The sequence below is a fragment of the Diabrotica undecimpunctata genome, chromosome 6 (assembly GCF_040954645.1).
Source record: "Diabrotica undecimpunctata isolate CICGRU chromosome 6, icDiaUnde3, whole genome shotgun sequence".
In the NCBI taxonomy this organism is placed as follows: domain Eukaryota; kingdom Metazoa; phylum Arthropoda; class Insecta; order Coleoptera; family Chrysomelidae; genus Diabrotica; species Diabrotica undecimpunctata.
In genome coordinates this window covers 95,494,384-95,508,660 of record NC_092808.1, presented here as the reverse complement: position 1 = coordinate 95,508,660, position 14,277 = coordinate 95,494,384, and the positions used below count along the sequence as shown (strand labels likewise).

The 14,277-nt window shown below is 32.2% G+C and overlaps 2 protein-coding genes across 2 annotated transcripts in view; one reads left to right on the top strand and one right to left on the bottom strand.

The window, feature by feature from the left end:
• LOC140443594 (G-protein coupled receptor Mth2-like) overlaps window positions 1-9,491 on the top strand; it is a 61,821-nt gene extending 52,330 nt beyond the window's left edge. Inside the window, exons 4-8 of the mRNA XM_072534944.1 lie at window positions 2,134-2,318; window positions 5,863-6,032; window positions 8,135-8,273; window positions 8,332-8,430; window positions 8,987-9,491. Of these exons, the coding sequence (XP_072391045.1) occupies window positions 2,134-2,318; window positions 5,863-6,032; window positions 8,135-8,273; window positions 8,332-8,430; window positions 8,987-9,203 (810 nt within the window). The 3' untranslated portion in view covers window positions 9,204-9,491. The remainder of the gene's footprint in view (window positions 1-2,133; window positions 2,319-5,862; window positions 6,033-8,134; window positions 8,274-8,331; window positions 8,431-8,986) is intronic.
• LOC140443592 (RNA helicase aquarius) overlaps window positions 1-14,277 on the bottom strand; it is a 202,574-nt gene that overhangs the window by 136,588 nt on the left and 51,709 nt on the right. The gene's annotated exons all lie outside the window — the stretch shown is intronic.

The window sequence follows — 14,277 nt, the reverse complement described above, 5'->3', positions numbered from 1 at the left end:
TCTTTATTTTTCGTTACCAGAACATCATCGTCTGCATAACAATATTTTTACGTCCGCATTCCCTGTTTTATATCCCTTTCCTTTGCGTATTTCCATTATTATCTCATTCATAATGATATTAAATAGTAATGGGCTACGGGTGTAAAGGACGTGGAAATCGAAACGTCAAATGTAACATATTTTTAATTCAAATTGTGGTTTAAGCTTTAAACTAAGGACCGTTAAATAGAAGGAAAGTGGAGGAAAAAATGAAAAAGCGTGTAGAGAGATAACCAACCATACAAAATGGGAATGTCGTATTAGTTAGGTGCAGCTGACGGAAGGGAATATATGTCCCGTTTAAAGCGCTCGTGTCGGCCAAATTTGTCATCACCGTAAGATTTTTATAACTTATAATTTTATATATATATATATATATATATATATATATATATATATATAATTGTTCAAAACGATGGTAGGTAATATTTGTTACATCGCAAACTGCTACAGTAATAGTAAAAGTGGTTGCACTTTTTATCGATTTCCGAGTCAAAATCATTAGAGGCATCAATGCAAACCATATACATATATAACACAAGATAGACTGACTGTTTCAATACAGCCGCGTTCCCCCAGTGCGACAGAGAAAACTGACGCAAAGCAGTCCCTTCATCTCTGTCTAACGGGCCCAGTTTATCGATCACGTGACCTTCTCTTTGTTCTTGGATTCCAAAAATCCAAGAACAGGGTTTGTGGCGTAGGCGCTACAACTTTGAGTTATATAGAAGTTTTGGGGAACCTGACGTTGTAAAATGTATTAAATTAGCTCACCTTCGATGGATAGGACATGTAATTAGGCGAGATGAAGATGCAAGGATCAAAAAAAATTTTCGACCGAAGAGGACCAGTGGGAAGACGAGCCAGAGAAAGACCAAAACTTAGGTATCAAGATAACATAGAGGATGATCTAAAATCCATCGGAGTTAAAGCATGGAGAAGAGTTGCCAGAGACAGGGGCGAATGGAAGATTGTTCTGAAGAAGGCTTTGGCTCATAAAGAGCTATAATGCCACTGATGATGATGATGACCTTCTCTTTGGTCATTTAGGTCACGTGGTCTGCTTTGTGCCAGTTTTCTCTATCGCACTGGAGGAACGGGCTGGTATTGCAACGATCAGTCTATCTTGTATTGTATGTTTATGATGCGAACTGTGGATTGCAGCTATAACGTCTAATTTATATACAAATAAATTTTTATGATTATATTTAGGCAGGACATCTGGCAAGATCACAGCAGAACAACCCTCCTAGAAGAATCCTTATGTCACAACCTGTGGGAAGTAGGGGTAGGCCAAAACTCAGATGGAGGGATGGTGTAGATGGCGATGGAAGAAAAATAGGCGCAGCAAACAGTTGGCAATGGATAGAACTGACTGGCGTAATAGAGTTGGGAAGGTTGAGGCTCTTTTATAGGGCTGTAGCACCAATGATGATAACATTTTTATGTAATGGTTACTATAAATAAAATTCCACGTATTTTTACAACGTATTAACTAGTTTTATAAAACGTTTCCCTAAAACAATAATACATAAGTATATTTTTATATATTTACAACAGTAAATCTGCATTTACAATTGCACAAAAAGTGAGGTTAGAATTAAGATCTCAAAAAATCATTATTGCAATATTTACTTAAACTCATAACATAAACTTACATAATAAGCTAGTAAAATCTTTATAATACATATATAAATTCAACTTATGTGTTTGTAAAAATATCCAAATTTTGAACTTTCGACAAATCTATTTGTAATACATAAATTAATATGTACTACCATAACATTATTTATATATAAATAATTAATTTACAGACAATATTTACGATTAATTAAAAATGTTTAATTTTATTACTGCAGATTTACGAATATATAGCAGATTTATATAAATGTTTTCCATGGTGTTAATCTTATGGTGATGATATAATAACCTATAGAGGGCGATACCTCTTCAGCTGCACTTAGCGAATATCCATCAGCGCTTGTAGAGAATACTTTTATAACATTTTTATATGCAAGATATTCAACGATAAAACACTTACAATAGATAAAATCATACAATTGAATACAAAACTGACTTATTTAAATCTTTTAGGACGCCTGTATACTACACTCCATAACGGCATTGGCTATAGCATATCTCACATTGTGTATAATAAACCTCTCCGAACATCTAGAAGAAGCACCCTGTCACTTTTTAGCATATTTGTTATATTTTTCATTCTTATATTGTTTCTTTTGGCTCAACGTACTGTGCTTTCATATATGGAAAGAAGTTGTGTAAGTATATCTACAGTTCTAAACTGTTTATTAGTTATAGTTTTTTTTTCGTACAAAAAATATCGAATAAATATAATATAAAGTAGAACATTTCAATTAATACTAAAAAATGCTGGAACCAAATGGTAATGATGAGTACGTTTAGTAGCATACATTACAATTTTATTATCTATATTTATTATCAGAGCACCTAAAAGAAAAAAAACTCTCGCGTTTCAAAATGTTTCCACAAAGATTTTAAAGTTTGATAGACGTCTAAATGAGAACGCAGTGAATTTCTACATATGCGTCCACCGTTCATTGTCTTATCAAGTGAGATGGTAGGCAGCAGTGTGTATCTAATTAGCCCCAATTTATAATACCTTGCAAATTGTATTATTTCAGAGATAAGTCTAATATGCGATCCACGTGATATACCCTGTATACTAAATTTTATTAAAATAATGGATGCTGTTATTTTTATGTCATCTATCAGTTTTTTTATTATATGAATCTATTTTTATTAGAATTAAGAATAAGTATGACACTTCAAATATTTCATATTAATAAATGGTAATAAAAATCGTTGATTTATTGATAGAACAGCAATTTTACAAATAATAATGACGCAATACTTATTTGACGACAACATTGGTATTGTTTAGAACAAAAAAAGAATAGTTAGACTAATCTAAATAACAACATTTTTGAACAATTCCAACATAGAGTTTCAGTAAATGTCCTTGTCTAAATACAATTTCGTGTTCTTTTAGTTAGTTTTCTAGTCATACATTTATCTTGTTCATTCTCAATGTTGCTTGCTTAAGTTTTCTGTTTTTATCTAGTAGTATTTTTTTGTCGAAATACAAATGATCTTTGTCATCCTGGATTCTATTCTACTGGATTACTCCTTTAAATGTACTATAAAATACGTATATGCTTGAACTTTACCTTACAAATATATTTATTGGTTTTAATTCATGCAGTCTTTCTTAAGTTTCTAATTTTCAAATTTATCTTCTACTTACACTCTTGTTATTTCTATCTAAGTTTTAAATATTTCTTACTCACTAAACTGGTTAACTTCATACCACATTAGAATTAATAAATGCTCTATCAAATTATTAGCTGAGATCTATTAACTTTTTTATATAAAGATTAAACTAATTAAGTTCAATAAAAGTTGAAATAAGAGCTTATTCACGTGATAACAAAGTAACCATTCGCTGAATGGGTTGCATTCGTGTCGACTATTTTCACTGAAGAAACTTTCAGAAGACCTATATTTTTCGTTGTGTTGCCAGGCGTTAGAATGAACAATGTGGATGATTTACGGACACGTCAACATACGTCCCATTAAGTACATAGTTTTAATTGGTTTAGATTTCTAATTATGAGAACGACCTAGACAACCTTTAGTTGTAAATTATGCGGTGGTAAGCTAAGCACAAGTCTTCGTTTGCTACACACTCAGTAGATTTGAAAGTATGTTGTGCACTAACAATTACTTTGAATTATTAAGTTTAAGTCGTCTATATCCTTGTTTTTTGCTGCTAAAATTGTTCTTTCACTCAACCAACTGTTGCGGAATGTGGCCATTACCGATAGCCAGCAATTTCTTACTGCCGACATGCCGAAATAATGATCGCAAACAATGAGCTTATCTGACTTGGAGATGCAGAAACAATTACTTCAGCGATTGTCCCAATAATTATTAGGTTCAAGCAATTTGAGATATTAACATGCAGCATTAATAATGGGTACACTACACCTTAAACAGTTAGAAGTAATTGAAATCGGCCTACAAACATTCACCAGGAACAAGCGCAAGTATCATTCATCACTCATCGCATTAACTATGTAAATAAAACCAAGAGTATTATTTAAACGCAGAACTGAACGATAAGGAACCGCTTCGACTTACTTCCTACGTTGAAAGTTCTTCGAAGAAACGTTTCAAGAGTAATAAACAATTCTAAGTGGGATCTTAGAATAGAGCAACATTCGTCCAAATGGATCGCTTTGGCAACAATTGGGTTAAATAAACTCGTTGACTATCTCCAGATGCATCGCGAAATGTACAATAACTGCATCATACAACATATATTCGCTATGTTGTATGATGAGGTACAAATCGTCTCATTGTTGCTCACATATCGGCCAACTTGTTAGTGCGTGATTTCATCGTTGGTATCAAACGCCAACGTTCTTGATACCATTTTGAACGCCAAAAAGGCCATCTGTTGTCGACCACACATTCGTTTCCTGTTATTTTTGTTGTGATAGTTCTACCGTTATCATCCGGTGATTGTCGCTGATACACTGGTTAACCATGGTTGTCTATCACTAGTGATAAAAACTATTAATAAAACATTTAACATTAAACTATCATTTGAAAAATCAGTACTTGAAAAAGTTTTAAAACAAAAAGATATACAGATGCTACTAAAATATCTATATCATAACCAAGTAGAGTCTGTCCAAACCGAAGACGGTTGCACCAAGAAACTGCCCATACAACGTGGAGTACGACAAGGCCGTGCATTATAACCATGTCTTTTCTTTCATTCTTATGAAGCAAGCAGTAGGAAAGGTCTCAAAATTAATATTAAGAAAATAAAGCGGATGGCATTTGGCAAAGTAAATATAGCAAAACAGCAAATATGGATAGATGGAGAGAAAGTAGAACTTTTTAAATGTCTAGGCAACTAATTAAACACAAATGCAGACTCTGATGAGGAGAGAATAACACCGATTGAAATATTACGTAAAGCATTTATGATATGGAAACTAGTTCTGTGTAATAGAAACCTGTCATTAAATCTTCGTAAAATGGTGTTGAGGTGTAATGTTTAGTCGATCCTATTTTATGGTTGCGAGACATGGACTGTAAAAGCAACAACGTTGAACAAATTAGGCTTGAAATGTGGTGTTATCACCGTATTCTAAGAATATCGTAGGTATCGCACACTTCCAACGAGAGTGTTCTCAGAATGATGGACACTGAACGTCAGCTGCCGAACACCATAAAGAGAAGAAAAACGGAGTATTTTGGACACATAATTAGAGGAACCAAATACTATTTACTTCGCCTTATCATAAATAGAAAAGTGGAAGGCAAAAGATTGATTGCAGAACTATTTCTGGTAGCAACTGATAGAGAAACATTTCCAAGAACTTATAAACGTAGTAAATATTTGATTACAGACATGGTACTTAAAGAAAAAGAAGGGATATGTTGGAGGCCGTGCTACTTATTCGATTAGTTACCACCTTTTACATTATCTCCTCTTACCTTCATTAATTGATAATGTCCATTTTCTATATTTATTCTTTTATATTTAACTTTCTTTTTCATTTTTATTGGTTTTTTAAAATGTTTTTCATCTTTCCTATGTATACTAAGTTTATTTTTTAAAGTTGTTGTTTTCTAAACGTGTTGTTATTTTTAAAGAAGTATCCGAATGAATATGAAAACGATGCAGTTTTTCAGTCAAAACACAAAAAATATCATATACTTTCAATATTTTTACCTGTAATAAAATAAATTAAATATATCTTTCAGAAAACCAAAATGGTTGGCAAATGTTAAGAATTGGAAATTATTGTACCACATTTACGGAATTGGAGCTCCGGTTTTAGCTGTGTGCTGGTTATTAATAATGCACTATGGACATCCCGCCGGACTTTCTACTATACATCCAGGAATCGGAATATCAAGATGTTGGTTTAAAAGTAAGTAGAAAAACTTGCAACTTACAGCTGCATTTACTATTTCCTTTTTATTTTTGATTGAAGTTAGAAGGATATGAAAAGTTTAAGTTTTAAGACATTTTAATACCGTATTACATTCAGGTTCCCATTCTTAAAGGTATTACGAGATACGATAAAAGTCTGGAGATACAAAGTATCCTAAAACTTTAACAACTTGCTTAATAGGTACGATCATTATGACGAAGAGACTAAGCGGACCGTGGTAAATCGGGTGATTCTATTTTTTTTTTGTTTTTAATAAAAATTCTCCCCTACGACTCGGATTTGAAAGGGCGAGTTGATTTGCTGACACCAGTAGTTGTTGGCAGGCCAACAGAATAAAATTGCATGTTTCAACTGTTCCTGGCGAGTAGTGGCCAGCAAGTCCGAACAGTGCATGCATTGTTCCAGTAAAGTTAGAATCTTCCCAAGTTTTCATGCGCCAGTAAAAATTTTGTGGTCATTTTAAATTAGACTTTCACATGTAAACCTTCGTGTTTTGTGATTAAGCAATTTAAAAAAATAACAATTAAAATGAGTAGTTCACAGGGTAAAAAATGGAGTTCTCAGGATATTATAAAATTTCTCGAAGTGTACAAACAACATACATGTTAATGGGATGTTCGTTTTGATCATTATAATAGATGCATATTAAAATATTGCAACAACAATGGCAATTGATGGATTTCAGTCAGACAATGTTAAAGCTAAAAATAGAGTCTTCCGATGCTAAATACCTCAAAGTTACATTTAACTTAAGTTTTGCTGATAAAGCGTCTCTCATTGGAGTATTTTGTTTTTCAATATATGATGCTACTTGCCTGCTGAAGAAGAATTTTATACTGTTCCTTCGACATCCGCAAACAATTTTTGTAATTTTCTGGATCTTTGGTTGATGGTTCTGTTAGAATTTTTTCTAAAGCGCCAAATTTCTGCCTACTTGCAATCCAGTTTCTAATCCAAATTTGGCTTCTTTGATTATCATTTCATCTCTTTTCCAAATAGCTAATCATCTCTTCAACAATACTTTTTAGAATTAAACGACACTTAACACGGATTCCAAATTTTCTTTCCTCGATTGACATATTATTATTATGTAAACGACTACGACAAGTTGGAATTGGCAACAATATTCCACTGTAAAAATGAAACTGGCGTGCAAACAGGACTGGCGTGGCTGCTGGCGCCAGCAAATTTATGCGTGTATAAATTCGGCTTAACACTTATTGTACGGTATCGATAAAATACATATTTACGATTGCCTTCTACCTTTTATACTATATCATATAGAGTGTCTGATCTAAAAGTTTAGTACGAAAATCATACACAAAACCTAAATAGAACAAAACACTTCCCTTCTGACAACTAAAAATTAACAAATAATTATTGGTGGGAAGAGATGACCCCGTCATCTTGTGTATGTGGATCAACCCAAAAAAATAATTTAATATTTTCAATAATAGGGAGGGGTGTAAACATACAATACTCTTCCAAGAAATAAGGAAAAAGAGTGGCACTGATATCGTTAACATGTTAGACAAGGAAAGAGAGGGGACACGTAATCGTATGGAATTGACTGAAGCCTAAACCGGCACCAGAAAGGTTGCCAGGTCAAATTTTATTTCTTCAGTAGATTGAGAATAATGGATATATATCAATAAATGAATTTTTTTCAAAATTAATAATTGAACACTGATATAGTGTTTCAGTAAATCAGTAAATTGAAGTTGAAATCAGTAGATCTACTGAAAAATCAGTAGACCTGGTAACCCTGCGAGAAGTAATAATGGGTAACGTACAGGCACCAAAACATGGCGGTCACATCGAAACTGGCTTCACTTTGCGAAGGTTTATTAAATTAGCGTTACCTGTCTCCTCTCTTTCCTTGTTTAAGGTTAATATGGAGTTAAAAGGCATTGGATATAAAATCGGGAATAGTTTATTTTATAGTAATTTTATTGTGTACCATTTTTAATATGTTAAAAAACACTGTAAAATTATTCAATATTGATGGATCATGAACTATATGTTTAACAATTTTAAAAGTCCTAAAAAAACTTTAATTCAAATGTTTATTTTTTTAGCTGCAAGAGAAAGTAACATTTATTTCAATGGACCAGTTGCGGTTTTACTTATAATTAATATTGTATTTTTCATTTGGACGATAGTGGAACTATGGAAAAGCTCTAAAAACTGCCCAAAAACTAAAATACTTAAATTCAGGTAAACTTATAAATGGATTATTTAATATTTTTATAATAATATTTAACGAATATTTTAGAGTAAAAATGTACGTGAAATTATTCTTTGTTATGGGAATTACTTGGATCTTTGAAATTATCTCAACCATTTTCGAAAATGATGCACCTAAGTGGCTTTGGTAAGTAAATTAAATGGGTTACAAAGTAAATTAAATGGGTTACAAAGAAAAAATATATTTAAACAACTAAATAGTTCAAAAAAACTGTCTGAACAGTCATCATTTACAATTTTTTGTTACCAACTTGGCAAAATATTCACATGCTACCTCGTAGCCAACGAGGTAGCATGTGAATAGCAAAAAAACCAACGTAGCAGTGGTAACGTAGATATTGAACGAAATGGATCATTATTAAAACAGATGCAAATCATCTACTCATCTTCGAATGAAAGATTAAAGAAAAATACTTGGTTCAATCTGTGAAAACAGCATGTGAAAAAGGCGATATAATTTTGATATATGATTTTGATATATTTTGATATGATTTAATTTTGATTTTGATTTATAATTTTGATAATTGATTTGCTATAATTTGATTATGGTATATGTGAAGAAATAGCAGATGACAGGCCACATGCCACCAGCACCACAACATAAACATGTATGAAACTCAATCGAGTCATTTTATATTTCTTATATTATTTAAATCAACCATCTAACACATTCTTCATTTCAGGATTATTACTGACGTTCTTAACGCAATGCAAGGATTAGTAATATTTCTAATCTTGGTAGTGTTCAGAAAAACCATTAAAAGGGCCTTTGCTAACCGAAGAATTGGCAACTGGAGATTACCGGCTCAATGGAAGAACGACAAAGACAGCGAATGTGAAGAACTGGACGAAGATATTAGTCTCAGTAACTGCGTTACAAACAAACCAACTATTTATTAAAACAAGATATGAAGTCTCCCAGGATTATATTAAAAATATTATGTCGATAAATTAAGGAAAGGTGTTAAGTGGAACTTTGCCAAAAATACGTAAAAGGCAGCGATGGATTTGTTATAGGAAGTAAAAAACCAGCAACACTAACAATGCATGTACATATTTTAAAGGACAAAATGTTTCGAAAGAATCTTAACAATTTACATGTTTTTCCTATGGAAATAAATAGTACGATTTTTTATTATGAGTAAGATGTAAATAAAATTAATATTAATATAGAAATCATTTCCCCTACCATGTTTTTTATTATACTAAAACTCAAAGTCACAAATCAACTGAAGCGGCATTTAAACAACGTGTAGTAATTTACGCTCATGTTATTGCCTGTGATTCCATTAAAAACACGCGAAGCAACAAAAAAACAACTGTCTTATCGCATGTCATGATTGCTGTTTATTGAAGATTATCCTAATTCACCGAAGTTATATTACATTAAGGAGTTATTCCCACATAGTTAACTACATTCTAATGTGTCACCCTTTTGTGCAGCGGGTAAATATTTCCAGGATTTCTTTCTAATTCCAAACTATGGCTATTATTTTGTGTACTTGGTCATTGAAACTAAAACCCATACGTTTAAAAAGTTCTCTTTGAGTGTGGGGATTTGCTATTTTTAAATACTGTATATCTGGTAATTCCTTTAATGAAGAGAGTTCCAATAGTGTATTTCGGTTTTGCCCTTGGATGGAAAACAGTCAAAGAAGATAATGCAGAAATTTTAACTGTTGATCAAAAATGGGAACATGTCCTTGTGGCAGTTGAAAAGAAACTCTCAAACCACTTGGAAAAAAACCTTGGATGACAGTAGCAATTCTTGAACTTATGGAAGAACGAAGAAAACATAAAGCGAAAGATCTGAATAAATATTCTGAGAAACATCAGAAGAAAATAGTCGAGAAGCAAAAGAGAGGTGTCTCTCCGACAGACTTAATTTACACAAAAAAAATCAAAGAAATGACATGTTCTAGAAAAATCACAAGAACGAATATCGTTAAAAATGGTAAAGAAGATATTATTGATATGAAGGAGAGATTGTGTCACTTGATCAATTACATCCAAAAACTTTTTAATGATGAAAGGGAAGAACTGTCATTAGAAACAACAGAGGATACCGGACCGCTAACACTACGGGAAGAAGTCGTCAATGGCATCAAAAACACAAAAGAGGGTAAAGGTACTGGACCAGATGATGTGCCCATCGAATTATTAAAACTAATCTTTAATCTAATATATCAGACTGCCACAATCCCCAGACAATAGCTGCAATCGACCTTTGTAACAATACCCAAAAGTCAAGTGTAACAACCTGTTCAGATCACAGAACAATAGCTTTATTAAGTCGCATACTTAAAAAACCATTTTTGAAAATAATACACAGCAGAATTGTTAAAACTATTGAATATGAAATAAGTGACACACAATTCGGCTTTAGAAGTTCTATGGACAAAAGAGATGCTTTGTTCGGATTGAATGTGCTGGCCCATAGATGCATGGAAGTGATTCAGGACATGTACAAAGCTTGTAGATGTATTCCAAACCAAAAATATTGACAGTCGTGATATAAAAATTATCTTCTTCTTTAAGTTCCATCTTCTATCGAATTTTGGACATCATCATGGCTATGCGGACTCTGTTGACTGCCGCTCTAAAAAGTTCTGCACTACTGCATTCAAACCATTCCCTTAAGCTCTTAAGCCAGGATATTCTTCGTCTTCCCACATTTTGCTTTCCTCGGATTTTGCCTTGCATAATAAGTTGTAATAATGCGTATTTTTATAAAAGATATATTTAATCTATATTGAAATCAAACTACCAAGGTAAGAGTTGATAACCAGAACACCCGAAATATCAAAATACTTACTTTCTAATAGAACTTACGTTTTACAGGCGATACAGTAATAATGACTGATTACAACAATCATTTACAGAACGTAATTACCAAATACGGACTAAAGACGAATTTGAAGAAAACTAAATGCATAATCATGACTAAATCAAAAGATGCAAACATACGATTGATTGTTGAAGATACTGAAATTGAGAGTTGTACCCAAGTTACAAATACTTGGGTACTTCAATAAAAGAAACTGGAGACCAAAACAATGAAATAAAAAGACGTATCGAAATTGCCAGGGCCACTTTCATAAAGATGAGGAAATTCTTCTGCAACAGAGATATAAGCATCCCTCTCCGATTAAGAATGCTAAGGGACTACGTATTTAACACGCTATTATACGGTGTAGAGGCCTGGATTCTCAAGCCTGGACTCTCAAGCCTGGACTTTGATATTTGACTTAAGTTTATGTTGCACTCTGTGTTTTGCGTACCGGGGACACTCGATCAGGATGTGTTTTACAGCTAATACACTTGAGCAGATTTGGCAATTGGGATTCGGCTCGGACTTCATTAAGTATTTATGTGTGAATCGGGTTAATCTTCGGATGACAGATTTTTCTTTTCTAGAGATTGTTGGAAGTTAAAATTTTTCAACAATCTGCCGGATCTCATGTAATGCACTCTTGATTGTATTCCAGTGGATTTGCCAGGTATGATACTGTTGTTGCTTGAAAATTTGCTTTAGGTCATTACGAATTTGAATATGTTGAGCTTTTGAGGATTGACTGTTTACACAAGAAGCTTGCTTGGCTGCTTGGTCCGCTTTTTCATTACTGGGGTTGCCGATATGGGATGGTAGCCAGATGATCGTGACATTTACATCTTGAAAAGCGAGTGCACTGTTTAAAATATTAAATGATTTAATTTGATAAAATGGTTTTTCTTCAATTCGATGCGTTCAGAATTTATTTAATAATAGTTTACGCGTAATAACATTGTAGATAAAAGCTTTCTGGGATAAACAATTTTAATTTTGCAATAATTGATATATGAAACTTCTTGAAATTTTTAAAGCTGAATATTTGTGACATTGTCCTTATTCTCAAGCAAAATCAAAGTTTTTTATGCATTTTTAAAAAAGTTATTATTAATTTTCAAAAAAGCAACTTTTGAAGGTATTTTTGCAATAATTAAATAACAAATTAACATAACTTTACAAACTATCATTTTACAGCAGTTTCTATGATTTTTCCGTAAAATTGTGTCACTTTTCCATATAATTTACCGGACTTTACCTTTAGTATTTAAAATCAAATAGCGATCATCCATTGTTTGTATATTGTTTATAAGTAAAAAAGTTAGTTTTGCTTATTTTGTTTATTAGTGTTATCACCAAATTTATCAAAAGCAGTTATTAGATACCTGTATCAACGAATGTCACGGGAAAATCCATAGTTCTCTGGTCTAAACATGACTTACAAGAATGGAATTCTATGATATTCACAAATGAAGCTACATTTTGTCTCTACTCTGATTCAAGAAGAGTAAGAGTTTGGAGAGGACTTGGTCGACAAGAGAGACTCAGGCATGTACAGGGTGTGTGTCAATATAAGTGGTCTACAACTTATGATGTGGACTGGAATAAATTTTTATCATCGAACTGTTCCACTTTATGCAAAAAGCACTTTGAATCTATAGAAGTATATTGATCTAGAACCTGTTGTCCTTCCATTAGACAATGCTGCTTGTCACGATATGCAGGGGAATGCAAGGTCACATACTGCAGTAACAGTAAGATATTGGTTTCGTAGTGAGGATATTACACATTCACGTGGCCAACACAATCGCTAGATCTTAATATTATCGGGCATAGATGGGATATGCTTCAGAAAAAAATTGCTCCTCATCTGCACAATATTTATACAAGATAAGGTTTTCAAGATCTTACAAGACAGGAATGGATCCTATTGCCTCGAAATGAGTTTTAAATTTAATTTTAAGAATGCTAAAGCGGTGTCAAGCTGTAATTAATGCTGCTGGAGGAAACGCAGATTATTAAACATATTTGTTGTTAGATTTTTATGTTTTATATTGACTTAAATATCACAGATTTCCATTAAATTAGTGCACTTGTTAACTTTTGTTTGATTATTTTATCATAGAGAAATCATATTAAACTAAAATTAAGATAAAGTAATTCCTGACTAATCAGGCATTATACCTGTATGTCACTTTTTATAATTCAATCAAAATTAATGGATATATGAGAAAAACATTGGTGTTCCTTAGACATTTTTGACATGTTTCAATAAATTTTCTTGTTTAGTTTAGGTTTACTTTTATAACGACTCAAGTTCTTACAGTATACCGTTTTCAAAATTTTGTTCTTCTATGTATGTACTTATCTTACCCCCCCAACAACTTTTTCAACAAGTTTTTTTCTCTACAGCATATATATATATATATATATATATATATATATATATATATATATATATATATACAGTAGACTCCCTCTATAACGAGAACTGAAATGACAGACTAATTACCTCGTTATAAGCCGATCTCGTTATATCAGACAATAATAATACTGTGCATACATATAAATATGTAGTTTTCTAAACCATTAACTTCCTATAGTGAAGCCATTCGGAGCAATATAAGATGCTAATAAATATTGTTTGAATGGCGTTTTTGAAAAAAAGTTATTGACTTTTATTGTCAATGAAATATATTAAAACATAAAAGAGTTATTTACTTTTATTATCAATGATATACGTTAAAACAAAAAATCTGTACTTATATTTTTTTCCAACTACATAATGTATAAAGCGTATTTTCAAGGATAACATAAACTATTGCTTCTGCAATTTTAAAAACTCATTTTCGTTTTTAACGTCATTTTTAACTGCTTTAAATGGTCCAGTATCATTCTATCATATGTTCTAAAGATGTAAAACAGTTGTATTTATTCATTGTAAAGAAGTTTATAGCGGGCTGCAGTGAAGTTTATTGAGGGGCTGTTTGAAAAGGTATTTATTTATAACCACGACTCGACCAAAAACGTAAAAAACACGTTTTTGGATTTTATTTTCTCTCGTTATAACCAAATTTGCCTCGCTATAGACGGTTATAGTTCAATAGAAATTTCACGGGACATCTAATGTATCTCGTTATAAGCGAA